The following is a 25,767-nucleotide window of genomic DNA, read 5'->3' on the forward strand; positions in this document are numbered from 1 at the left end:
CTAAACCAGCCCCTAATTTATTTGCTGTAACCTACTTTGATGCAAGTTTGAATAAAATGCGTTTTAAAAAAATATGACAATCAGTGCTAATTTCCTGTTCACTATTACTGAGACGAGCTTTCAACCCCGGATTTATGAATTGAATTCAAATTCCACAGCTGCTGTGATGGGATTTGAATCAGTGTTCCCAGAGTACTAGCCAGAGTCTCTTCTACTCCAGTGACATTACCACTGTGCCACCATCACTACCTAGTTGTTCACAGTGAGAGAGAGTTTGGCCAGTTTACCGATACACAGGCAAATAATCAGCTGCTTGCCTAAGACCATTCTGGCCTTGTCTTGCGGGTCTACCTGGAGGTAAGTAGGATGAAATCAGCTGCCAATGCCGCTCTAGGTTATATTTATGAGTGTGACTGGCTGGTTGTTCATCAAAGGAGTACTGTAGACCTGGCTAATTTCAATTTTGGATCACTGAGGGGGCAACATATGCTTTGATAAAACAATGCTTTGTACTGTATTAATGGAGCATTAAATAGCTGTTCCTGAAAAAGCAAAGTAATGATTTGATGGTTAACCATTAAATGATTTATTTCCAATCTATTATTCTGTTTTATATGATGGGTGACTGATCACTTCTCACTGTGAAAGAAAGAACAATGTGATGCTCATGCAAAAAATATTAAGTATCCCGTTTACATATTGAATTAATAAATAGGATCTACATCACATAAATTGAATTAGAAAAATATTGCATCACTGACTGTCTAAAACTAGGATGCTTTGAAGCAGTCTGTTCAACCTTATATTTGTGTGGCGGACATTTTTTTTCCCTCGTGCTGCTATTTCAACTACATTTTAAGTGCTAACTACATGAAAATCGGCTTCAGTAAGTACTGCACATAATTAAAGTAAATATGGGATTGCTGACAGGACATTGCAAGGTTATTTAGTAATATGTCATCAGTACGCAACTTGCATTTACATTTTCATTGTTAGCTTTGAGCTTTTCACTCTTGTTTCATACAAGCCATTAAAAAAAATCATCTAACCTGACTTTTCACCCAACATGGAAATGCAACAATAAATTTCCACCATGGAAACTGTCTTACCAGTCAGGAATTTGCGGTTTCACTGTAACTTGCATACTTAAGAATTGGATGGATGCTGCCAACTTCAGTTGGGCTCAAGCAGAGACACACACCACTGCTGAAATTGCTTTGGGGTTTTACCAGATGCCAGTTATAACTCCATGGGGAGGCCAGTGGGACTCCAGCTATTGCCCATTTTCAGACATTTCCCTGGAGATTCTGTTAGTCACCCATCAGAGTTACAGTAGCAGACCAACAGCAAAAGCCCCCTGCTAAACTGCAGGTTTATATTATTCCTTGGTCCCATTTCTCATCAGTTTCTGTATTTAAACATTGAGCACCAGTCAACAGCACAGAAAGGATCTTTCTTCCATGTGACAGTTAAATGCTTCCGGTGCAAATGGGAATCATTGATTAGGAATTGTTTGCACCCACTTCCCTCAAGAAAACTACAGCAGTAACTTCAAAACAATGTATTGCAACGTGCAACTTTTTGCTTTCAAGGCAGATGGTATCAAAATTCAATCCAGGAAACTTTATTCTGCCTGGAGGGCTATGAGAGTAACAAGAACTGCTTTGGTTATGGCCGAATGAAGAGCAATCATGGATTTAGATCTCATCCTCACAGGATGAACTGAAGCAATTGGTGACCACAACACTCCTGATTCCAACGTAAATTATTTTTACAAATTGCATGTTTTGGAACAAAGGAAAATGCATTTTCCACTTTACAACCTGAAATATCCTTTGAATATAAATGCCATTTTCCCTATCCATTTGTGCTTCCCTTTTGACTTGCCGTAATTCGTAAAGAAAACGCAGGATTTTGTTCCCGACATCTCCCATTAGTGGGTAAGAGAAATAGGATTATGAAACTGTATGTGTGAATAGAGCTCCACAGGTCTTTTACAGGAAGACTATTCTACATATTTCATGTTGTTGTCATGTTACCTTGCACTAAGATAAGAATATCAAACGCCAGTGTTGAGAACTTTAGTGCGCATAGAATTTCTTACTGAATATAAAATGGCACTGCTTCAGTTCAAATTTGGCACTTCTTTCAAATATAGAAAATGGCCTTCCGGAAAGCACCTTCTTCCTTAAAGACTGAACAGCAGTTAATGTTATTAAGTACCAATTAATTAAGTTGAGGAGTAGACCAGCACTTCACAAAGATGATTAATGATTATATTTCCAGCATTATCCTGGACTTCAGTAGATATAAGTACAACCAATGCTCCCACTTTGCATGGTAACTGCTTCAATATTTAAAAAAATATATTTTTATTCAGAAAGGTTTTTCAAGGTTTATAGAAAGGCAAAACAAAATAATAAAATATAACAAACACCTTTACAAAATACACCCACCATTAACCAACCCCCCTCCCCTCCGCCCCCGCAACCCCAACCCTCCAGAAATTCCCCTAGCTAATTCCCTGAAAAAGGAGAAGAAAAGCTGTCACCTCAAGTAAAACCCTTCCACCGACTCCCTCATGGGGTACTTGAGCTTCTCGAGATGCACAAATTCCTTCAAAGCACTCAGCCAGACCGAGGTACTGGGCAGTTTCGGAGACCTTGAGGCAAGGGGAAGGACAACCGCCTTGACCTCCGTCTGCAGCACCAGTGAGTCCGAACCACCAAAAATAGCCACCAACGGGCACACCTCCTGCTGAATATCCAGAATCCCCGACATGGTGATGAAAAAGGACACCCAGAAGCATACAAGGTTAGGGCAAGACCAAAACTTGTGCATATGGTTCACCCAAGTACAATGATCACACCTATCCTCCAACCCCGAAAAGAACCCACTCACCCGTGCCCTGGTAAAGTGCGTCCTATGCACCACCTTGAAATGGATCAAGCTGAGTTTAGCCCATGAAGAGGTGGAGTTGACCCTTTGAAGAGCCTCGCTACACAACCCCCCCCCCCCCCCCCCCCCACCAATCAAAAACGAGACCTGGCATACCCTCTCACATTTTCTGTCCTTCCTCAAACGAAGCTTGCTCCTCGACAGAATCCAGCCACAAATATCTGAAATCATCCTCTCACCATCCGGCCAGACACAGGACCGATCCAAGAGTGAGAGCAACGGTGCCAAGGGAAATTAAGGAATCTCCTTCCGCAAAATGTTGTGAACCTGCATATACCTGAATACATTAGTTCTCGACAGCTGGAACTCCATCAATACTTCCATACCGGTGAACCTCCAACCTTGCCTTCCCCCAAACCCTGAACGACGAGTCCAAGTCAGACGGCACAAACAAATTGGTCCCACAAAAAGGGGCCAAAAATGACTTGGAGCCCAGTCTAAAATGCTGCCAATACTGCCTTTAAATACACAAAATGGCTACCACTACCGGACTGTGGTGAATCTTGCAGGGGAAAACAGAAGTGGGGCAGTGATCAGGGCCCTCAGACTTGAACCTCTACACAAACCTGCCTCCATCCACCGTCGTACAGAATATGGATCCCAAAACCACCCCTGCACCTTCCCAATATTTGCCGCCCAATAATGAGAGTAAATTAGGTAACACCAAATCCCCCAGTGCCTCTCTCTCTCTGTAGAAATATTCTTCGAATCCATGGGGTCTAGCCGGCTCAAATGAAGGAGGATACCATTTTATTGATCCTACAAAAGAAAGATTTGGGTAAAAGACTGGGAGACACTGAAACAAAAACAAAAACCTCGGGAGGACGTTCATTTTCACATTCTGCACTCTGCCCGCCAAGAACAGAGGGAGGATATCCCACATTTTCAAGTCGGCCTTTCAACACTCAACAAACTAGCACTGTTCAATTTGTGGAGTAAGGCCCAATCATGGGCCACGGGGATTCCCAGATAACGGAAGCTTGTCCTGGCCAAGCGAAACAGCAACTTCCCAGATCAGCTTCCCTCCCTTTTGCCCAAATTCAGCTTATGCCCCGAGAAAGAGCCAAAACTCATAAGGAGCTTCATTATTTCCTTTGCATTGAAGAGTGCATCCATAATACATAGAAGCAAATCACCTGCATATAAAGACACCACCCTAAGCTCCACAGCCCCCCCCCACTCCTCCACCAGTGGATGATATCACCGCCATGGCCAGAGGCTCTATTGCTCAATTGCCAAGGCAAACAGAAGAGGAGACAATGGACAACCATGCCTTGTACCCCTGATCAATTAAAGTAACCCAAATCCAGAGCATTCATAAGCATATTCACAGTGGGGGCCCTTTACAGGAGCTGAATCCATCATGTAAATTTTGGGCCAAAGCCCAAAATAAGGGGATCAGGGGTTATGGGGAGAATGCAGGAGAATGGGGATGAGAAATATCAGCCATGATTGAATGGCAGAGCAGACTTGATGGGCCGAGTGGCCTAATTCTGCTCCTGTGTCTTATGGTCTTCCAAGAATTTTAAATCAGCACCGCCACTCAATGCCATCAAACTCATTTTCAACATCATTGAAATAATCACCTCTGGGGAGGGGCATTGAACGACAGTTAACCATCTCCATATGTTAGCTGATATCTCCCGGCAGTTAACAAAACCAGTCTGCTCCTTCGAAATCACCCCCGCAAGGCAGGGCTCCAAGCGCATTGCCAACATCTTCATCAAAAGCTTAGCATCAGTATTCCAACAACGAAATGGGTCGGTACGACCCACACTCCGTCGGATCCTTATCCTTTTTCAGGATCAGGGAAATTAATTGCCTGTGCTAACGTGGCCGGCAACAGCCCCTGAGCCAAGGAATTACTGAATCCCTAAAGTGTTTAAGGAGTCCATTCGACCCATCAGGTCTGCACCAACCCTCTGAAAGGGCACCCGACCTAGGCCCGCTCCCCTGTCTTATCCCCGTAACCCTACCTAACCTACGCATCCCTGGACACTAAGGGACAATTTTATCATGGTCAAACCACCTGAGCTGCACATTTTTGGACTGTGGGAGGAAACCGGAGCAGCTGGAGGAAACTCACGCAGACAAGGAGGAGAACATGCAAACTTCACACAGGTAGTGATCCAAGGCAGGAATTGAACATGGGTGCGAGGTGCAGTGAGGCAGCAGTGCTAACCACTGTACCGCCATTGTGCCACCGTGCCAACATATCCAACCATTGACCAACACTACCGGCATGCCTGCCAACGACCCATGAACAACTACATACCTCCCGCCTGGGTCTGTCAATATTTTAGCAGCTGAAAAAGATACTCTCTTGTTGATCAATACTGAGCTCCTTGAGCTCCACCATCGAAACCAGAATGGTATAACTGCCTCATCCAGCCATTCCGTAACCTTGTCTGGTCCTTGATCTGCCAATGGGTCTCCTGTAAAAACATCACATCAGCCTTCAAATTTCTCAGGTGCGCAAACACCTGTGACCTTTTTACTGGGTCGTTTCGCCCCCTAACATTCCAATTTCCTACCCGGGCAGGAGGCCTTCTACCACCCCTCCCCCAGGGCCAGCCATCCAACCATATAGGGTAATCCAGCTGCAATTCAGTGAGTGCCGATACCAGGCCCCTCGACGATGGGCAGCAAACCCCCCCATTAGACCAGAACAAAGACAAATAACTTGTCACCATCGTCATTCTATCCCTCCCTCCTTACCACCTTCCAGCCGTACCACAATCCAATAAACAAACAAACAGCCAAAAGGAGAAGAATGGCCTTGACCCTTCCCCCTCCCCACCCACAAACAAAAGAACAAAAGTCTTAAGCTCAGTACTCAAAAGAAAAAACTCTAAAGTAATAAATGAGCTGCAGATATACCCATTCCTCCGCTCCTGCTAACTAACTTTATAACTGGCAGGATGACCCCCCCGCACATGGTAAAACCAGAAAAATAATCATGCTGACAACCAGCACCCCCATATTCAACTTTAATATGAAACGATAGAGGGGAAAAGAAAACCATCACCCATCCCACAAACAACCCCAAAAATATAAACTACAAACTTCAAGCTTGCCCAGAACCATCCCCCAGCAACAACCACATCCTTTCACCCACAGTACAAAAATCCCACAATAAATACAGATACAGATGCCCCCAACAATTTACATATTACTTCACCTCTGGTCCATGTTTCTTTGCAAACTCACCCGCTTACTCCAGCACATCAAAGTATTAATTTCTCTCTTTAACAGTCACTCAACAACACGCCACATACACCACAACAAATCACATATTATTTCTGTACAACGTGGCCTTGGTGAATGCTGCACACCTTCTTGCCAGCTCCGCTGCCACATCATGATATATCCTGATGGCGTGGCCCTCCGATCATGAGTTTTGATTGTCCTCCCCCTACCTCAGGATGTGTTCCTTGTCTTGGTACCTATGGAACCTGATGATGATTGCCCTTGGTGGATCCCCAGATTGGGGCATTTGCCTTAGTGACCGATGGGCCTAGTCCAGTTCAGGAGGGGATGGCAATCTCCCTTCCCCCACCATCTCCCGAACATCTTGGACATGCCGTCCGTAGCATTTAGGCCCTCCAGCCCCTCTGCCAGCCCAACGATTCTTAAATTTTGCTGTCTGGACTGGTTTTCCAGATTGTCCACCTTAGCCTTCAAGGTTTTATTCCCTTCAGCCATCAATGCCATCTCCGCCTCCAGGGAAACAATCAGGTCACTCTGGTCTGAGAGTGCTAACTCCACCCTTTGTAACACCATGCCTTGCTCCTTCACCTTCCTATCCATCTTCGCCAAGGCCTCACAAAAGGGGGAGAGAGCTGCTTCCATCGTCTTCTCAAGGTCCTCAGCAATTAAATTAATCTGGCAAGGAGCTTGCCAGCCATCCATAGAGAGACCAAAGTCACAGCCATAGCAAGAGCCACCGTCATTTTCTCCTCCACTGAGGCTCGAGGGGTTTCCGAGTCCGACGGTACTTCCTTGCCTACTGCTGTCTTGTGTTATATATGTTGGGCACTATTTATATATACCTATCCCGTCAAACTATTCAGTCTCCTGCCCCCACCCCCAACCCCCAAAAACATCACCCATAAACTGGGAGAAAAAGGCCGCAAACCAAGTTCCCTGGTGGGAGCTGCTGCATGTGCGACTGCTCACCACATAGCTGTCGCCGGAACAGTGTAACTGCTTCAAGACTAACTCTATGAAGGGAAGAATTTTACTTCAATTGTTATTGGTGAGAAGAAAGACCCCGATCAGCCACAAACACACCTACTTCTGGATTCACCTCAGCATATTTGAGTAATTTACCAAGAGAAGGGATTAATATTTAAATGACGATGAAGGCCTCAGATTTCAACAGCAATCTGGATTTAATGCCTCCAGCACAGTAGGTAAAGGCAAGCAAGAGCTCCCAGATTCAGCAGGGCCAAAGTATGTTTCCAGCACTGCGTGTGGACCAGGAGCAGTTAGTGAAGGAGGAGATCAGAAGTCAATCTTTCCTTAGTGTTCAATTTATCCACAAAGTGAGACATTACAAATATATAGCTCCTATCTCTACAACAAAATACCAGTGTCTGTGAACGTCTGATATTCCTGCCTAGTTTGGAAACAAGGAACTTCCGCATATGAAGCAAACACCAGGGATCTCTGGGAGACCCCCACACCCAGAACCCCCCCACCCCAGGAGCCAATACGACTGTTCCACGTTTGTGTAGGTCAGTACTAAATTACCATAAGGCTCATTTAAATATTCAGATCTGGATCTCGCTCTCACTGGGGGAGATCCAGATCAGGCTGGGTGGAGTGAGTCTGGTGACTTGAGATCGGCCTGGAGCCTCGCGCGGAGCCCGATTTGGGTCTTGCATGCGATTCAGCTATTGTGTCTGGATCCATGCCTGGCACAATAGAGTCACTGAACAGCACCCAGTGTCTTTTTATAAATCTTGCATTGTTGAGTGGAAGTGCAAGGGCAACATATGGGGAATCGTCAGAGATCAGGGGTGGGATTCTCCGATTCTGAGATGAAATGTTTTCATCAACACAGAATCTGTGGACTTTTATGACTGAAAAGCTGGCGCCATACGTAGACTGATTCCACTATCATTGAGCGGTGAGCACCAGTGCCGCATGGAGTATAATCAATTCCAATGAAAAATGGTGCAGGATTTGCCAGGTCTGTGATTTAGAGTCGGGAGGCTGACAAGCTGCAGCTGAACATACACAATATTCTCCCCACACACTCTTGTCCCAGCCATCAAGATGACACTGGTTGTGCTGGAGCGCATCCATACAGCTGATGGGCCGGCTGGGGCCAGAGGGCTCCCAGAGGGGTGCCCTGGGGAGGACACCTGTACTACCCGTGTGTCAGGTGGATGTACCTGTAAGAAATGGGTGTTTATCAAATAGCTGCCGTGATGTCAGTGTGTGGGTGGAGCTTGGCTGGCTGTCTTTTTACTTTCGTTTTGAGCTGTGAGCTGCAGCGTGTCTTAGCTTCGCTTTCAGTTGGAGAGCTGCATTTGAAGCAAGCAGATGTTTGATCTATCTCTCTTCATGAAAAAGATTACTTGATGATTTTAAAGTAATACCTGTTTTTGTAGAGAATTTAAAGAAAATAAATGAATTAACTGATAAATCACCCCTTAAAAGGACATTGTAACAAATTAATCATATAAAGGAACAGCAGCAGTGGATCTGTAGTGTAGTGTCTATCATATTCTCATCACGCGAAAGGATCCTGTTTCAAAACTAGCCAGAAACATTATATTACTTCAAATAATTTAGGTTTCCGTTCAAGATTTGTTTTTGGTACTATTACCCCATAAAGACTGTTAATGAATTTGTTTAATTAGTTTTATATGTATACTCAAAAGAGTATAAAGATAAACTTTTAAATGAAATTAACATGACACTCTGGGGCTGATGGTGTCCTTCAGCCCTTGTGGTGCCCAATGGGCGCAGAATGCAGATAACACGTGCTGTGTTGGTCCCCAATTGCACCCTTTCACCAATGGATTCTTCACCCAGCAGCTGTCTACCTTCTCAATCTATAAGTTGTTTCAGCAAAGGAGCCATTTTCTCCAAGTTGCTGAAGATTTAATTGAATCGTCTCATTTTTCATGTGAAAAGGAAAATGCACATCGAATTGGAGATGGATTCTTGTTAGATGAAATCTAACAAGCCATTTAATTACAAAACATGGCAGAAAACAACATTAAGAACATAGCTTACTGAAGTGCGTGGATATCTAAAGAGAGGAAAAACCAATGCACTAGAAACTAATCAACCCCACACTCAAATCAAAGTGTGGCAAATGAATCACCACACCAACAAATTGTAGGAGAGGATAGCATGGCAATCCACTGCAATAATTTTGAAGAAGGTAAAATTACAAGGACAAAATTTGGCAACAACATAAGTGTCATTTGAAGCAGTGATTGAAAACTAAAAAGCTAAACAAGTGAACTGACTGGATATTTTAAGATAAAAGCAAATTATTGCAGATGCTAGAATCTGAAACAAAAACAGAATACAGTGGACAATCTCAGGAGGTCTGACAGCATCTATGGAGAGAGAAGGAAGCTAATGTTTTGAGTCTGGTTACTCTGCTGGATAGACGGCCAGCAATAGGTGGAGATTGACAACAATGTTGTGGACAGAAAGCCAAACTGCTCGATTCTTCCACCCTGTCTGCCGCAAGATCGCCATGGGCAGGATGCAGACTATGTGAAGGTTCATTGACCTTGGATGGGAATTTCCAGTTGCCAGGCGGGCGTGACCGGAGAATCCCCCCAAAAGGGAATGCAAGTCGAGGTGATTAAGGCGAAGAAGAGTGCCGATTATGGCACATAAAGAGATTAGAATCTATAAAAGGCAGAACAAAGGTAACCAGTGTGTCAAAGGGCAACTAGGAATAGGGAACAGATAACCCAAGTGGGGTGGGGGAGGGGGGATAATGGTAAGGGAAAAACAGATCAATGGAAGGAATGAAAATAAATTGATAGAAATAAAAATGGGGTGAGAGTGGAGGAGACAGTTCACTGACCGAAGTTCATGCACTCAATGTTAATTTCAGGAGGCTGTAACTTGCCGAATTGGAAGATTAGGTGTGGTTCTTCCAGTTTGTGCTGGGCTTCATTGGAACATTGCAGAAGGCCAAGGACAGGCATGTGAACATGAGAGCTGAATGGGGAGTTGAAATGGCAAGCAACAGGAAGGTCTGGGTCATTCTTGCGGATGGACCGAACGTGTTCGACAAAGCGGTCACCCCGTCTGCATTAAGTCTCTCCAATGTAGATTACACCGCATTTGAAACAGCAAATGCAATGGACCAGGTTGAAGGAGGTACACATGAAGTGCTGCCTCGCTGGAAAGAATCTTTAGGCCCATGGATGGTGATCAGGGAGGAGGTAAATGGGCAGGTATTATACCTTCTCCGATTGCATAGGAAGGTGCTTTGGTAAGAGGTTGAGGTACTGGGGGTGATGGAGGAGTGGACTAAGATATCCAGATAGAATGGTCCCTGCAAAATGCTAACAGGGGTAGTGAGGGGGAAGATGTGTTTGATGGTGGCATCATGCTGGAGTTACGGATCTGGCGGAGGATGATTCTTTGAATGAGGAGGCTGGTGGGGCAAAAAGTAAGGACAGGGGCCCTATCCTGGTTCAGGAAGGGAGGGCACAGTAAGAAGTCAGTTCTTCATGACTCACCTGATGAATATGACATTGATTTCTTATTCTCGGTAAGGAATGGGCTGTTTCTAAAGGCCTCAAGCTACTATTCTCAGCTCTCATGGTAGCTCCCTCAGATATAAACCCTTGTTGAGGGTTGATGAGAACATCCATCCATGATCCCTTTGCTATAAAATGTCAGCAGAGATTAAACAAGGTTGAACTCTGGTAAAACTTAGATCCACCTTTTTTCCTAGATCTCTGCTTTGACATGACTAAAATTTCAAGCCCTTGAGACTGAATGGCTGCTTGTGGAGTTCTGCCACTTGCGTAAGTGCACACAGGCATAATTCACTACTGGCCATGTAAATTAGATTTGCAACAGACATTACGAAGACAGTCTTAAATGGACAGAACCATTTCTGTAGTCACATCTCACAAGTGTAAAGGGAAAACTACCTTTGTCAATATATTTTTCAGTCACTATTGCTACAGATGTGCGGCGCGATTCTCCGAAACGGAGAGAAACAGCCGACGCCAGAGTGAAACCCGGAGTGTTTCACTCCGGCTTCATAGGCCGCTCCTTGCCCCCTATTTTCCCCCCTTCACCCGGGTGGCGGTGCGCGAATCTTGGGCAGCGGACCTTGATGCTTGCGTCAAAGCAGCGCGCCGAGAATGACGCGGCCGACAGCGCCTAAGTGACGTAAGCCGCGCATGCGCAGGTTGGCCGGCGCCAACCCGCGCATGCGCGGTTGCCGTTTTCCCCTCTGCTGCCCCGCAAGACATGGCAGCTTGATCTTGTGGGGCGGTGGAGGGAAAAGAGTGCGTCTCTTAGAGACGCCGGCCCAACAATCGGTGGGCACCGATCGCGGGCCAGTCACCTCATGAGCAGCCCCCTGGTGCTCGATCCTCCCTCCGCCTCCCACAGGCCCCACACTTACCTGTTGCGCGCTGTTCACGCCAGCAGCGACCAGGTGTGGTTGACGCTGGCGTGAACCAGTCGGGTTCGTCAGGCCGCTCGGCCCATCCGGGCCGGAGAATCGCCGGTCACCGTGAAAAACGGCGAGCAGCGATTCTCCGAGCGGCGTGTCGCGTTTTGCATTTGGGGGGGGGGGAATTGCGAGGTGTGCCAGGGTGGCATGTCGTGATTCGCCCGGCCCTCCCGCGATTCTCCCCGTGGGAAGCGGAGAATCGCGGCCGTGAAAGTTGATATAAACCACCTCACCTTGAATGAAGAATTATTTTCCAGAAATACCCATCCAATGCAAAACAAAATACCTGATTTTAGCCTGTTACCTTGAAGTGATCCTACTCATGAATGAAGGGTGGCAAAGCAGCTCTGTGAAGCAAGACTGTCAATCCAAGCCAAGGAAGTACATCTAGTCAGATCACTCACTCTAATCTTCCTAATTTATTTTGACAACTGCTCATCAACTAACTTATATGTAAAATAGGAAGAGTTGTCAATTTCTATATATATTAGGCTTCATATTTTCAGGGTTTTGCACATAATATTGCTTCACCAGCAAATAATTTTATGAAAGGAATGGCTGGACCATATTAAGAAAATATCTACACCTGGGGTGCATATTTATTTTGTCTTTTGAAATTCAGCCAACCTCACATTTTCTGTTTTTGGGTTATTATTGGGTAAAAAAAAAACCTGCTCTTTGTTAAAAGTTAGGTTAAAGTTGTGCCAAAGACAACAAATGGGATACTTATTCATGAAGTGTGTCATGCTTCTGTCTTAATATGCTATTCACTTGCGTTAAAAACAGATTCTGAAAACAATTTGATCAAGTATCAGACCTGAAAGGTTTACTCCATTTCTCTCCACAGATGCTACCCAACCTCCTGAGCCTTTCCAGCATTTGCAGTTTTTATGTCAGATTTCCAGTATTCATGGCATTTTGCTTTTGCATTAATGTTTCAGGAGAACCAGTGAACAAAAAAAATAGTTTTATGAAGAAATGTGTTACTGATATTTTTTCATTTCAAATATGTATGCAATGGCAAGCCTGGAGGCAGTATACTATTAACCTGACCTTACAGCAAACTTTCTCTCTCAATAAAATATTAATTCTATGGTTAATAGAAGCCAAATTTATGCTTTTAATTTATGCTTTCACATGCACTTACTTCTTTTTTAACATTTCAATGATTTCTATTCAGTAGATGAATACCAGTTATACAACAAAAGCCATTACTGTAACTATTTAAGATCTGTTTTTCCAAACAGTAATGACACTTCGCTAAGAAACTGCCAATTTTCCTCAATTATTAATGTCACATAAAGTTGATTAAGCTATTTATTTAAAAGATTTTTGTAAACACAAACTAAACAGTAAAATACGTGACAAGCTGAGAACTCTATTCATTACAGCTGATGAAGCACAGCCAGCTACAGATCAATGAATAGTGACTAGTTGCAAGAGTTGATTTATTAGTTCAAGGTTTCCAAAGAAGACGGACACTGTTTCCAATCCAGAAGAATCCCACGAGACAAAGGGGCCACTGTTAAACTAAAGTTCTGCAAATATTGCAATGTTGACTTAAAGATGAAGTGGAGGACACAATGGGTACAATCCCAGGACAATGCAGGGATCTGTCTCCTTATAAAAAGGGCAGGGACTGTTACTCCACAAAATACTATTGTGAAAATGACAAGAATACCCCAAAGAATACTCTGAGAAGAATGAGAGGGGAACAGATTTGCCCCTCAATGCTCCAGTTCATATTTGGACTAACCTTTCAGGTCACCAAGAAACCAAAATTTGAATTTCTGCTCCATGGGGTTAATGGCTATCAGGTTCAACTATGTGTGGGGTAATACTGCTCACAGTATTTTAACCACAGCAAAACAAAGATAGCTTAACTCAGTTACCATATTCATACACTTTCCACTGGGGTTCCTTCGATACCCATTACAGTATTCCTAGGTTGATCAACTCCTCTCCCATCCAAAAGAACATGAGGTTACTTGTATCAAACCCAGTGGGTGAGATTTGAACTCATTCAAAATTCATCCATTCACAGAGTTAAAATTAGATCCAGTGATATCAGCTAAGTCAGCACAAACCAGGAACCAAGCGTTCCATGTCTATCTGGCTTAATGCCACACGGCCCGATCCAAAAGAATGGGCACCACCACAGAAATATGGCTAAGTAACACAAAGCACAATATATAGTGGCAGGCTCTGGTGGAATACTAACGAGTAAAATTATTGGCAGTATTTTTCTGTTGTACAAAAATCATTACTCACCATCTCAGCATCTGTAATGCATCAAGATCCGGTTATTACTAAATCTGATTTACCAAGCACTTGATTCCTTTACATTAAGTTATTGAATGTATTGCATGGGGCATGTATTTAATTGCAAACTTTATAAGTATCTTAAATAACTGTTATTCTTGTAGCTGGCACTGTGGCAGGTATTTCCAATGTTAAATGCATCACACTGTGTGCCTTCAACTGCTACTCCACCTCACTCCACCCCCATCAATAACAGAGCTTTCTCATGTCCAAAACCAAAATAGACGTTTGAACAGAATAAACCAATCCAAAAAAAATATTTTGCATTAGCACGATTACATCTATCCACTAAACTGTCTGTTCATCTCTTCATTAAGATTTTACTTAAAGGTTTCAGTCACTCTCAAACCAATGGGCTTGAACTTGATAATGTTGCCCCAGTGCTATGAACTGAACTTTGATTGTACAGTCCGACCATTTGTAATTCACTTAATTTTGCTGAATGCAGCAGTACTGTTCAGTCAGCTGTGAATATGTATTATCTTTGCTTCTCGCACGTTCTGTCCTTATTCTTTCTTGAAGTAATTTTGAAAAAGCTGGCAAGGCGAAAAAGCTTTAGTGAAGTAAAATTGATCTTGTTTTTCTGAAAGGCAGTATGTGAAAAAAAGAGAAAGAAAAAATGATGGCGCTCTGATTTTTTTTGTGCTCTAAAATATTTAAAAGAATAATTGTAGCAAGTGAATGCTACAAAAAAATCTCTACCTTTCTTTACAACATTACTTCCCTTTTATCAATAACCTTGAATTTTGAAGCTAAGTGTTACCTGTGAAATCAAACATCTAATTTCTAACACCTTGGAGACAGAGCCAGCAAAAAAGAAGAAAGTTGTAAACAGGAACAAAGATAGATACCACCGCTGCACCCCCCAACCCCTCCCCCCAACCATTAATTTGCAACTGTCAGCAACTTGAAAATCCTCCCAAAAAGTCACCCCCCCAATGAAGCTGAAAAGCATGAATACTTAACCTGAATGTATAAATAATATGAAGACAGAATAACAGAATGTAGACTTAGAAATTTTTTTGTAGGAATGTTTTATATATATGGCATTATGTGTCTGTTGCAATAATATTGAAAGAACTTATTTGAGGTATCCATATTGTAAGTATGCTGAAGCTGTGATTAACGAGCCAAGCTGTGGGTGGCATGGTAGCGTAGTGGTTAGCACTGCTGCTTCACGGCGCTGGGTACCTGGGTTCAGTCCCGGCCTCGGGTCACTGTGCATGTGGAGTTTGCACATTCTTCCCGTGTTTGCGTGGGTCTCATCCCCACAATCCAAAGATGTGCAGGGTAGCTGGATTAGCCATGCTAAATTGGCCTTTAGTTGGAAAAAATATAATTGGGTACTCTGAATTTTAAAAAAAGGAAAACAAAACTAGACAGCTTGTGATGTCACTAATGAGAGGTGCTGAGTCTATTTTTAGTTTCATTTTCAGTCCTGCCCTGTGTCTGTTGTTTTTATTTTCATTTTTGGAGTTCCAATCTAGATTCTGAGCAAAGGTGTTGTGTTTCTCAGACTGACTTCTGAAATATTCTCCCCCAAGGACTTTGTGAATTAATCTGTAAGCCACTGAATGTTAACTTTATTAATAGGTGGCATTTGGCCTGTGCATCCGGATTTTGCTTTATTAAACTTTTAGAAGTAGATTGGAAAGTAAGCTCAATGATCTTTCTTTATTCTTTTTAGAACAGTTTAAGCTGTTTGTCCTTGGATGTTAATCCTGTGCTAATGATAATGTTTGTTAATATAAATGATCCCTAGTTGTTAGTGGAATCACTCCTGGAGTGAAGTATCCTTTCCTTAAAGTTTAAAAATTGTTGGGGTTTCTTGTCTGGTTTCCAAACATACATTGGGGTCTGGTCCAGGTACTGTAACATTCCAATCATGCTGAGTGTAGAGAAATTTAATAAATGAGTATCTGCAGGATGGGGAGATGTTCAATATGTACCATGCATGCACAAAACATGTTCAATATATACTACATATGCACAAAAGATTCCAGGTGACAATTCATTTTCTTCTTCATTTTCAAGAGTGCATGATAGACAACTTTGAATATTTGGGACAGAACTAGAAGAAAACACAACTTATGCAGAATTAGCGCAGTTGCATTCAAAACAGATTTTCCCAAGTTATAATGCTGAGGACCAAGATCTTTGCTACAACAGGAACATAAAGAATGCAGCAGCAGAAGGAGCCAGACCAGAAATGGTAACAAACCCTGAAAACTGGTGCATCACACCTGAAAGACGACAGTTATTCCAGATACAGTTATGCAAAGTAATATCAACTTCAATTAAGGACATAACTCCTGATCTAAGCAGATAATTTAATTGATCAAAAATACTTCCCTTTCAAATCCAAACTTGGAATGTCAGGTGTAAGCAAAATTCTGAAGTTTAACAAAAAGCCGACTAAATGTTCCCACTTACCCATGTACAACACTTGCTAAAGTTCCATACTTTTCACATTTTATTATCCAAATTGCAGGATGTCGTTAACGTGTAGTTTATTGGGGTTATTATACCTTCTCTGCTGCTAAACATTCTTAGCTAACATGACTCTCGTTCTGAAATAACATTTCATCAGGTTTCAAATAGATCACATATTTACAAATAATTTACATGTATAAGATTGCACCAATCAAAACTGCTATGGCATCTTTAATGCAACACGAACAACTTTAATCACCCACCACAAATCGTCACATTCTATAGCTGTATCAAATGCTTAGCTGTAAATTAGATTTTAATAGAGAATGGCAGCTTAAATAAAAGCAGTGAACCAGATGTATTGTCCTTCAAACAAGCTGCATGTCCTCAGTTATAACCTGTTTTATTTGCATGTGTCCATTATTGCTTAATTAAGTCATGCCTCATTAGATGAGTGAAATCAGTGTGGTTGGAGGAGAACCACAATTATTTATCAAAGTAGCCCCGTCTGAGTTAGCATGATATCACGTGGGACACTGGTAAGAGGGCTGAATGCAAAGAGATGGAAGTTATGCTCTAACTTTGCAGAGCTCTAGTTTGACTCCACCTGAATGACCCTATTAAGTTCAGGCACTTCACGTTAACTTTCCATTTAACCTGCTCTTTCTTTCTCATTCAAAATTCCATATCTATATTTATAATATAAATTGCCGATGTAAACTTGTCATGTTGCAGTTCCACCTCCTCACAAGTAGTGCAGTTGTATCAGCTTCTCAGCTTGTAGTCAGGAAAACTCCAATTAACTCTACTCCCGTGCTTCTCAAATTATGTGAACTTCGGTTTTGAACTATAAATAACATGAAAATCATAGCATCATGATGTTTAACTTTAAAACGACAACTGAAGTGCATCTGCATGCCTCTGCCCAATTATCCTTGGCCTCCTAACCTCACTTCACCGGAAACCTGCACCTGATTTTGATTCCCCATGAGCATCACAATGGATGTTGGATCTTTTTGAGTCTTTTGTTAAATACATATTTATCTCAGGTATCATAGGTCAAGTTAAGGTTAAGACATTCTATCTAGTATGTTCCAATTCTGTGCATTTAGGACAGGTTATTTCTTGATCAAATCACAAGGGCATATACTTGCACTTCAAAACATACACCCTGTTAATTTTATATACGGGTCACCAAGCACTGCACATAAAGCTCTGCATCACTAATCCAGTAAAAGACAGAATACTTAACAGTTTCTATTACTGCCGAGCTAATGGAATTTTTTTATTGCCTTCTATCCCACCAGGCTTGTATCTGTAAAGTCTTCAAAAACAATTCAGCCCATAAAGACTTATGGTTCCTTTGTAATTATACTTGAACATATGCTGCCGCTTAACTGTAAATAATGTACTTCTATGCCAAAGGACCACAAAGAATGTAAATGAAATATGGTTTAAATGATGACACACTGTTAACACATTGGACCATGGACTGCATATAAATCTCATTGCCTTTTACAGTTGTGTCAGTATCAGAATGTCAACTACGGGTTTTTTCTTCTTTGGTATCCAGGTTGCATTGGTCTTTGCATGGCAACATAACAAACTTAAGAACATTGCAAAATTCACTACAAAATGAACAGAAATATATATGCTTATGAATATCCCTTTTGATTGTTAGACTTCTAATGTATTTAATGGTATTTGTGAACTAAACAGTATTTGCTAAAATAGTTTTCAAAATGTTATTTTTATTGAAAATGGACTCTGATATTTATTTCCTAACCAGGACTTGTTCCAACATAAAACTGTGACTACTTCTCTAAGCAGACACTCAATGAATAATTACCTTGAGTTTCTGCTTGGTTCTCTCTGGATCTATATTTTCCGTATCCACCCTCATTTCAGCCAGGATCCGTTCTGCTTCTGTCATCCACTTGGCCAGGTCTTTCATATCATAGTTAAAGTTACGCCATTTCTCCACACATCTATCAAATCGCCTGGGTAGAAGAAAAGAGCATTTTTCTTTTGTAAGTTTGACCATGAGTTAACATGAGGTTATAAAATTGCAATTCAGACCTTAATAACACTGATTAACTACAATAATATTACTTTAAACTAAGTAGCACAGAACTCAAATGTCCAACATCAAAGCTATTATTTTAGAATTGTTCAAAGTGAAGGCACGATCCAAAGGGCATGCTGCACCCAAAAAGCTGCTTGCCATGGCTGATGAAAGCTGGAGACCCTGATCCCAGGATCTACCCAGTTTGCTACATCTTGTCAGATCCAACATGATCTCGTGAGACATGGCAATGTAAATGGGCGAGTTCACCTTTTTGCAAATCTGCATATTAATGCGAGGCAGTTAGCCTCAATCTGATGTGTAGATTCCCAAGGTACCTGAGGCTTTGGGATTCATTGCCTTTTCCTCAGAGACCTCGGGTGAGGGCCATTTAGCACTGGTCCCCACATATGGGGACCAGATGGAATGGCACTCGTGGGGGTCTCCCTGGGGAATCAGAGGTCCCCAGCTGCATCTCCTTTGGGCTTGGTGGTGCCCTGGTACTGTTGGTGCTGTCTCGGCACCCTGGCAATGTCAGCCTGGCACCCCGAGTGTCAGTCTGGCACTGCCAAGGTGCCCAGGTAGCACTGCCAGCTGGCATGGGTACTGCCAGGACGTCAAGTTGGCACTGCCAATGTGCCAAGCTGGTATTTTTGCACACGCGCCATTGGGCCGGGGTGTTAGGGAGCGGTGCGGAGGCGGATCCTCCCATTGTGCATGTGGGCTGGGGTGATGGTATTGGGATTGTTTCAGGGACTTGGGGAGATCGGGTCATCATTTAAATGGTGAACCTCCACTACCTTGGCTACAGAACAGGGATATGTGTGGTCTCGGCCGAACGTCTTCTGTTCAGTTTCGTTATACGAGTGTCGCGTTCGCTAGGGGACTTTGTCCCCTTCTGGGAGAATTGCGCCCAATTCTCCCAGAAGTAGTAAGCTGATTTATTACAGCATGCTAATTGAAAAGTTAACTTACACTTTCTAGATCCCCCCCCCCCCCCACTGTGTATCCTTGAGGTTATTACATTTGTGGTCAGAGTTGATTTCAAAAGAAGGACTTCCGGTGGCGACCATGGAACACATTAAGTGGCTCCCGCTCGAGGTGGAATTCTTTGGTCCTTTACACCCAATTTATGCTGTTTTCCTGGTGTGGGATGCATGTGCACTGAGAAAGTCATGCTCGTCGGTGGGGCTGGTTTATGTCTTAACAAACAAGGAGTGTAACGAGTAAGAGGCAGCAGCTTGGCCGAGAGATTGTTCGAAATGTGACAGAGGAAAAGATGGCAGAGTGTTCTCGGGTGGCGTTGCCCACCCAGTTTTCTACTGAGCAACAGGTGGCCTTTGTGAATGTGAAGTTCCAGCAATAGATGAAGGAGGTCTCAGAGGAATAGCGAAGGTCGTGGAGCCACTTAGGAATAGAGAGAGTGGAGCAGAGGCTGGACGTGCAGGGTCTGGTGCTCAGGAAGGTGGAGGAGGCTGTAGGAGACTGCCTAGCTCATTGGAGGCAGAGATGGTTCACTTGGGGTCCAGCCAGAAGAGGTGGTGGGTGAAGGTGGAGGAACTTGAGAATCGTTCCAGAAGACAGAATCCCTGGATCATGGTGCTGCCTGTAGGGATTGAGGGAGTGCAGGCCACAGAGTATGTTGCGAACATAATAATAATCTTTATTAGGGTCAAAAGCATGTTCGAGAATTTGGTGGGTGACGTGGTATTTGAATTCCCCCCCCCCCCCCCCCCCCCCCCCCCCCCCCAAGGTGGATTGGGCACAGAGGGCATTGAGGAAGAGGCCGAAGGAGGGGGAACTGCCAAGGGCGATGGTGGTGACGCTGCATCGTTTTCTCAACAAGGAGAAGATTCTGAGGTGGGCAAAGGAAACAAGAACGTGCACCTGGGAAAGAAACATACTGAGGATCTACCAGGACTTGGGTGTGGAGTTGGCCAAGTGGCAGGCCAGCTTCAATCGGATCAAGGCTGCCTTCTACAAGGATGTGGAGATGCCGGCGTTGGACTGGGGTGAGCACAGTAAGAAGTCTTACAACACCAGGTTAAAGTCCAACAGGTTTGTTTCAAACACGAGCTTTCGGAGCACGGCTCCTTCTTCAGGTGAATGGAAAGGCTTGTTCCAGAAATGTTTATATAGACACAGTCAGATGCCCTCGTACGAACGGGATATGGCGCTCGACTCATTGATCGACAGTTCCACCGCGCCACAGCAAAAAACCGCACCGACCTCCTCAGAAGACAAACACGGGACACCACTGACAGAGTACCCTTCGTCGTCCAGTACTTTCCTGGGGCGGAGAAACTACGACATCTTCTTCGCAGCCTCCAACACATCATCAGCGAGGATGGACATCTTGCCAAGGTCATCCCCACACCCCCACTACTGGCCTTCAAACAACCGCGCAACCTCAAACAAACCATTGTTTGCAGCAAATTACCCAGCCTTCAGAACAGCAACCACAACACCACAAAACCCTGCCAGGGTAATCTCTGCAAGACATGCCAGATCATCGACATGGACACCACCATTACACGTGGAAACACCACCCACCAGGTACGCGGCGCATACTCGTGCGACTCGACCAATGTAGTCTACCTCATACGCTGCAGGAAAGGATGTCCCGAAGCGTGGTACATTGGCGAGACCATGCAGACACTGCGACAACGAATGAACGGGCATCGTGCGACTATCAACAGGCAGGACTGTTCCCTTCCAGTTGGGGAACACTTCAGCAGTCAAGGACATTCAGCCTCTGATCTCCGGGTCAGCATTCTACAAGGAGGCCTTCAGGAGACGCGACAACGCAAAATTGCTGAGCAAAAACTTATAGCTAAGTTCCGCACGCATGAATGCGGACTCAACCGGGATCTGGGATTCATGTCGCATTACATTCGGCCCCCACCAACAAGCCTGGACTTGCAGAGGCCTACCGACTGAACTGGCTTGGGACAATTCACACCTCTTTAACCTGGAGTTACCTCTCTCTCTGCATCTTTGATGATTTGATTGCCTGCAGGTGCTCGCATTCCGGGCATCCCTGACTGTGTCTATATAAACATTTCTGGAACAAGCCTTTCCATTCACCTGAAGAAGGAGCCGTGCTCCGAAAGCTCGTGTTTGAAACAAACCTGTTGGACTTTAACCTGGTGTTGTAAGACTTCTTACTGTTCTACAAGGAAGTGGAGTCAAAATCAAAGAGGTGCTGTATCCTGCTCCTCTGTGGGTCACATACCAAAATCAAGAGTTTTATTTTGACACACCGGAGGAAGTGAGCCAATTTATGGAAGAACATGGACTTGGAGGTGTGTGAGGGCATTCATGTTTGGAGATATTATTGTGGGGAATTTGGGTCCGCATATGAGGCAGCTTGGTGTATTTAATGTATATGGGCGTTGAATGGGGAAGTGTGTTTTGCTATTCTTGGCAATTGCGGGTGAAAGGTGGTGGGGGAGGGGGAGGCAGTGCTCTCAAATGGGGCCATCATGCTAGCTGGTTGGCTAGTTAATGGGAGTGAAGTGATAGGTTGATCTGTGGATGGAAAGGGGGAGGGGGTGGTTGGGTTTTCTTTTTCTTTCTTCATGGCTGGGGGGGTGGTGGCGGAGGAGAGATTCTGACTTGAGTGGAGCTGGTGTGACGGAGTTGGATAAGGGGAGATGACAGCGGACATCTTGTGGAGGGCCATGAGGGTGAACGAGGCATGGACCTGGGGAAGCCGGTTAAAGAAGGGTTATGGCTGAGAGGGGAGCGGGGAACTCCACAACCCGGTTGATTACGTGGAACGTTCGGGGTTTGAATGTTTAAAAGCTACTGAATTTTTGCTCATTTCAGGGGTTTGAAGGCAGACGTGGTGTTTCTTCAGGAGACGCACACAAAGCTGGGGGACCAGGCGAGGCTGAGAAAGGGTTGGTTAGGGAAGGTGTTCCATTGGGGGTTGGATATAAAGACGAGGACAGTGGCAGTGTTGATAAATAAGAGGATGGCTTTTGAGGTGGGAAGCATTGCCAGTGATTCGTGGGTTGGTTTGTGAAGGTGAGTGGAAGCTGGAGGGGACGGTGGTGGTGCGAGTGAATGTTTATGCCCCACATTGGAGCAAAGTGAATTTTGTGAGGCAAAGATTCTGGACCTCGGCTCGCATCAACTGATTATGGAGGGTTGGACCGGTGTCTTGTCCTTGAAGGTTTTGGCCATGGTGAAGGAGATCCAAGGGTTTATGGAATGGATGTAGGATGCGGACACGTGGCGGTTTGAGAGGCCGAGGACGAAAGAGTTTTTGTATTTCTCTCATGTATGCTGGGTCTACTCCCGGATTGATTTCTTTGTCTTGGATAAGGAACTGTTGGCAAAGGCGGTTGAATCAGAGTATTCAGCGATTGTGCTTTCTGAGTGGATTTGTGGGTGGCAAAGGGGGAGGCTCAACTTCCGCGGTGGAGATTGGATATGAAGTTGGTGGCGGATAAGGGGGTTTGCGAGAGGGTGAAAGTGGCCATCCAAAATTATGTGGAGCAGAATAAGACGGGAGAGGTTTCCACCAATGTTGTGGGAGGTGCTGAAGGCTGTGGGAAGAGGGAAATTTATATTGATTCGGGTGCACAGAGAGAAGGCGGAGCGGGCTGAGAGGTTGAGGTCAGTGGAGGACATTTTAAGGGTGGATCAGAGATATTTGGTGGCGCCGGAGGAGACGTTACTAAATCATAGAAGAAATATGGAATCCCTGCAGTGAAAAAAGAGGTTATTTGGCCCATTGGGTCTGCGCCGACTCTTGGAAACAGCAACCTACCTAGGCCTCCGAAAGGAGAGGCAGAGAATCCAGATGGAGTTTGGGCTGGTGTCCACGGGAAGGCGGTGGCGCAATTGCGTCGAGCCAGACGGGCGGTAAATGAGCATGTAAGAAAGCTAGTAGGATGCTTGTGCACCAGTTGTGGAAGCAGGCAGCGGCGAGGGAAATTGGGAGGCTGAGAGATTATAGGGGCACGGTTGTATCGGAGCCAGGGGGGATGAACATAGTTTTTGAGGCTTTTGAATGGAGATTGTATGGTTTGAAGCCTTTGGCATCGGATGAAGGAATGAGGTGATTTTTGGATGGACTGGAGTTCCTGAGGGTTGAGGCTACAAAGGTGCAGGGACCCTCTTGGGCCAAGAGTGGTACTGGATTGCGTGGGGTCGTGCAGGTCGGGAAGGCCTTGGGGCAGCACGTTAGCATAGTGGTTAGCACAATGGCTTCACAGTGCCAGGGTCCCAAGTTCCATTGCTCCCACAGTCCAAAGATGTGCAGGGGCATGTGGATTGGCTATGCTAAAATGCCCTTAGTGCCCACAACATGTAAGGTAAGGTGGGGTTGCGGGGATAGGCTGGAAGTGTGGTGATAGGGTGGAGGTGTAGGCTTAGGGAGGGTGTTCTTTCCAAGGGCCGGTGCAGACTCGATGGGCTGAATGGCCTCCTTCTGCACTGTAAATTCTGTGACTGTGATTCTGCGGAATGGGTTCCCAGTCAAATACTCAAGGAAGTTTGGGTTGGAGCGGTGGCCTCTGCTACTGGACATGTATAATGAGTCGATGGTGAGAGCGGAGCTTCCCCCCACACTGTCCCAGGCTTCGATATGCTCATTCTAAAGAAGGACAAGGATCCAGAGCAGTGTGTTTTGTACTGCCTGATCTCACTGTTGAATGTAGCTGGTAGATACAGAGTTGTTGGCGAAGGTGCTGGCAATGCGGATAGAGGATTGTGTGCCGGAGATCAGACGAGGTTTGTGAAGGGGCGGCAGTTGTCAGTGAACATACAAAGGTTGCTTAATGTTATAATGCTGCCTATGGAGGGCCGGGAAGTGGAAATGGTCGTGGCAATGGACATGGAGAAGGCGTTTGACTGGGTCGAATGGGCGCATTTGTTTGAGGTGTTGAGGGGGTTTGGGTTTCGGCAGGGATTTGGGTACGGTTGACATATAATGAGCCTAAGGCTAGAGTTCTGATGAACAAGGTCAGCTTGGGTTATTTTGGTTACACTGGCGGACAAGGCAGGGGTGTCCACTGCTCTTTGCCCTGGCAATTGACTGCTGGCAATGGCACTTAGGAGTTTGAGGGAGTGGAGTGGTATCGAGCGGTAGGGGGACGGTATGGAGCTCTGAATTTCTTTGTACACGGATAATTTCCTGTTATATATTTCGGACCTGATTGGGAACTTTGACAGGATCATGGGAATTTTGGCCGTTTTTTGGGGTACAAGCTAATTATCGTGAAAAGCAAGGTGTTTCCAATTAATGCATGGGGACAGGAGAGGCGGCTGGGGCCGACCTTTCACAACCTTGGGATACAGGTGGTGTGGAGTTGGGCCTAGTTGCAAAAGTTGAACTTGGTGCAGCTGGTGGAGAAAATGAAGACAGACTTTAAGAGGTGAGATTGTCTTGGCGGGTCTGGTCCAGACAATAAAGATGACGGTATTGCTGAAGTTTTATTTGTGTTTTACAACCTCCCGATTTTTGTGCCCATGTTTTTTTTTAGGAATGTTAATGGAATGACATTGAAGTTTGTGTGTGGCAGGGAAGACTCCATGGGTTAGGAGGGTATTTTTGGAGAGGGGTCAATGGGGGGCGTGGGTTAGCTTTGCCGAGCTTGTAGAACTACTACTGGGCAGCGAGGATTGCGGTGGTTCAGAAATGTGCAGTGGAGGAGCGGTGGGTTTGGGGGCAGATGAAGGTGTCCTCATGTAAGGAGACCAGCCTGAGGGCACTGTTGATGGCGCCGCTTCAGTTCTTGCCAGTCAGGTACTCCACAAGCCCGGTGATAGTATCAGCACTAAGAGTGTGGAACCAGTGTCAGCAGCATTTTGGAATGGAAAGCATGTCTCTGTGGGCACCGATTTGCGATAATCATGTGTGTGCCTCTGTGGGGTTGGACGCGGGGTTCCGGGGGTGGCAGTGGTGGGGTCGAACGGTTTGGGGACCTATTTGTGGGGGACAGCATTCCATGTCCAGACAAATTGGAAGAGGAGTATGAGCTGCCCAGCGGGAACGGATTCCGGTACTGCCACGTGGGATTATGTTAGGAAGCAGGTGCCGTCCTTTCCCGACCTGCCACCCCCGGGCTGCAGGATAAGGTGGTGTTGAAAACAGGAGTCAGCGAGGGTAGAGTGTTGGAGATGTGTAAGGAGTTAATGGATTGTGACGGAGCCCCGATAGGAGAAGTTAAACGGGGAAGTTAAACGGAAGTGGGAGGAGGAGATGGGGAGGGAAATGGAGTCTGGGTTGTGGGAGGAGGCTCTGAGGAGAGTGAATGCATCCTCTTCGTGCGCTAGGCCCCGCATTAGTCAG

At 44.9% G+C, this 25,767-nt stretch overlaps 1 protein-coding gene across 10 annotated transcripts in view; it reads right to left on the minus strand.

Annotated features, from left to right (window-relative positions):
- Window positions 1–25,767, minus strand: part of dmd (dystrophin) — a 2,667,466-nt gene that overhangs the window by 1,136,411 nt on the left and 1,505,288 nt on the right. For all 10 annotated transcript variants that reach the window (XM_038802261.1, XM_038802266.1, XM_038802267.1 and 7 more), the window contains one exon: window positions 18,246–18,396. In XM_038802261.1, the coding sequence (XP_038658189.1) occupies window positions 18,246–18,396 (151 nt within the window). The remainder of the gene's footprint in view (window positions 1–18,245; window positions 18,397–25,767) is intronic.

This window comes from Scyliorhinus canicula, chromosome 7 (genome assembly GCF_902713615.1).
Source record: "Scyliorhinus canicula chromosome 7, sScyCan1.1, whole genome shotgun sequence".
NCBI lineage: Eukaryota > Metazoa > Chordata > Chondrichthyes > Carcharhiniformes > Scyliorhinidae > Scyliorhinus > Scyliorhinus canicula.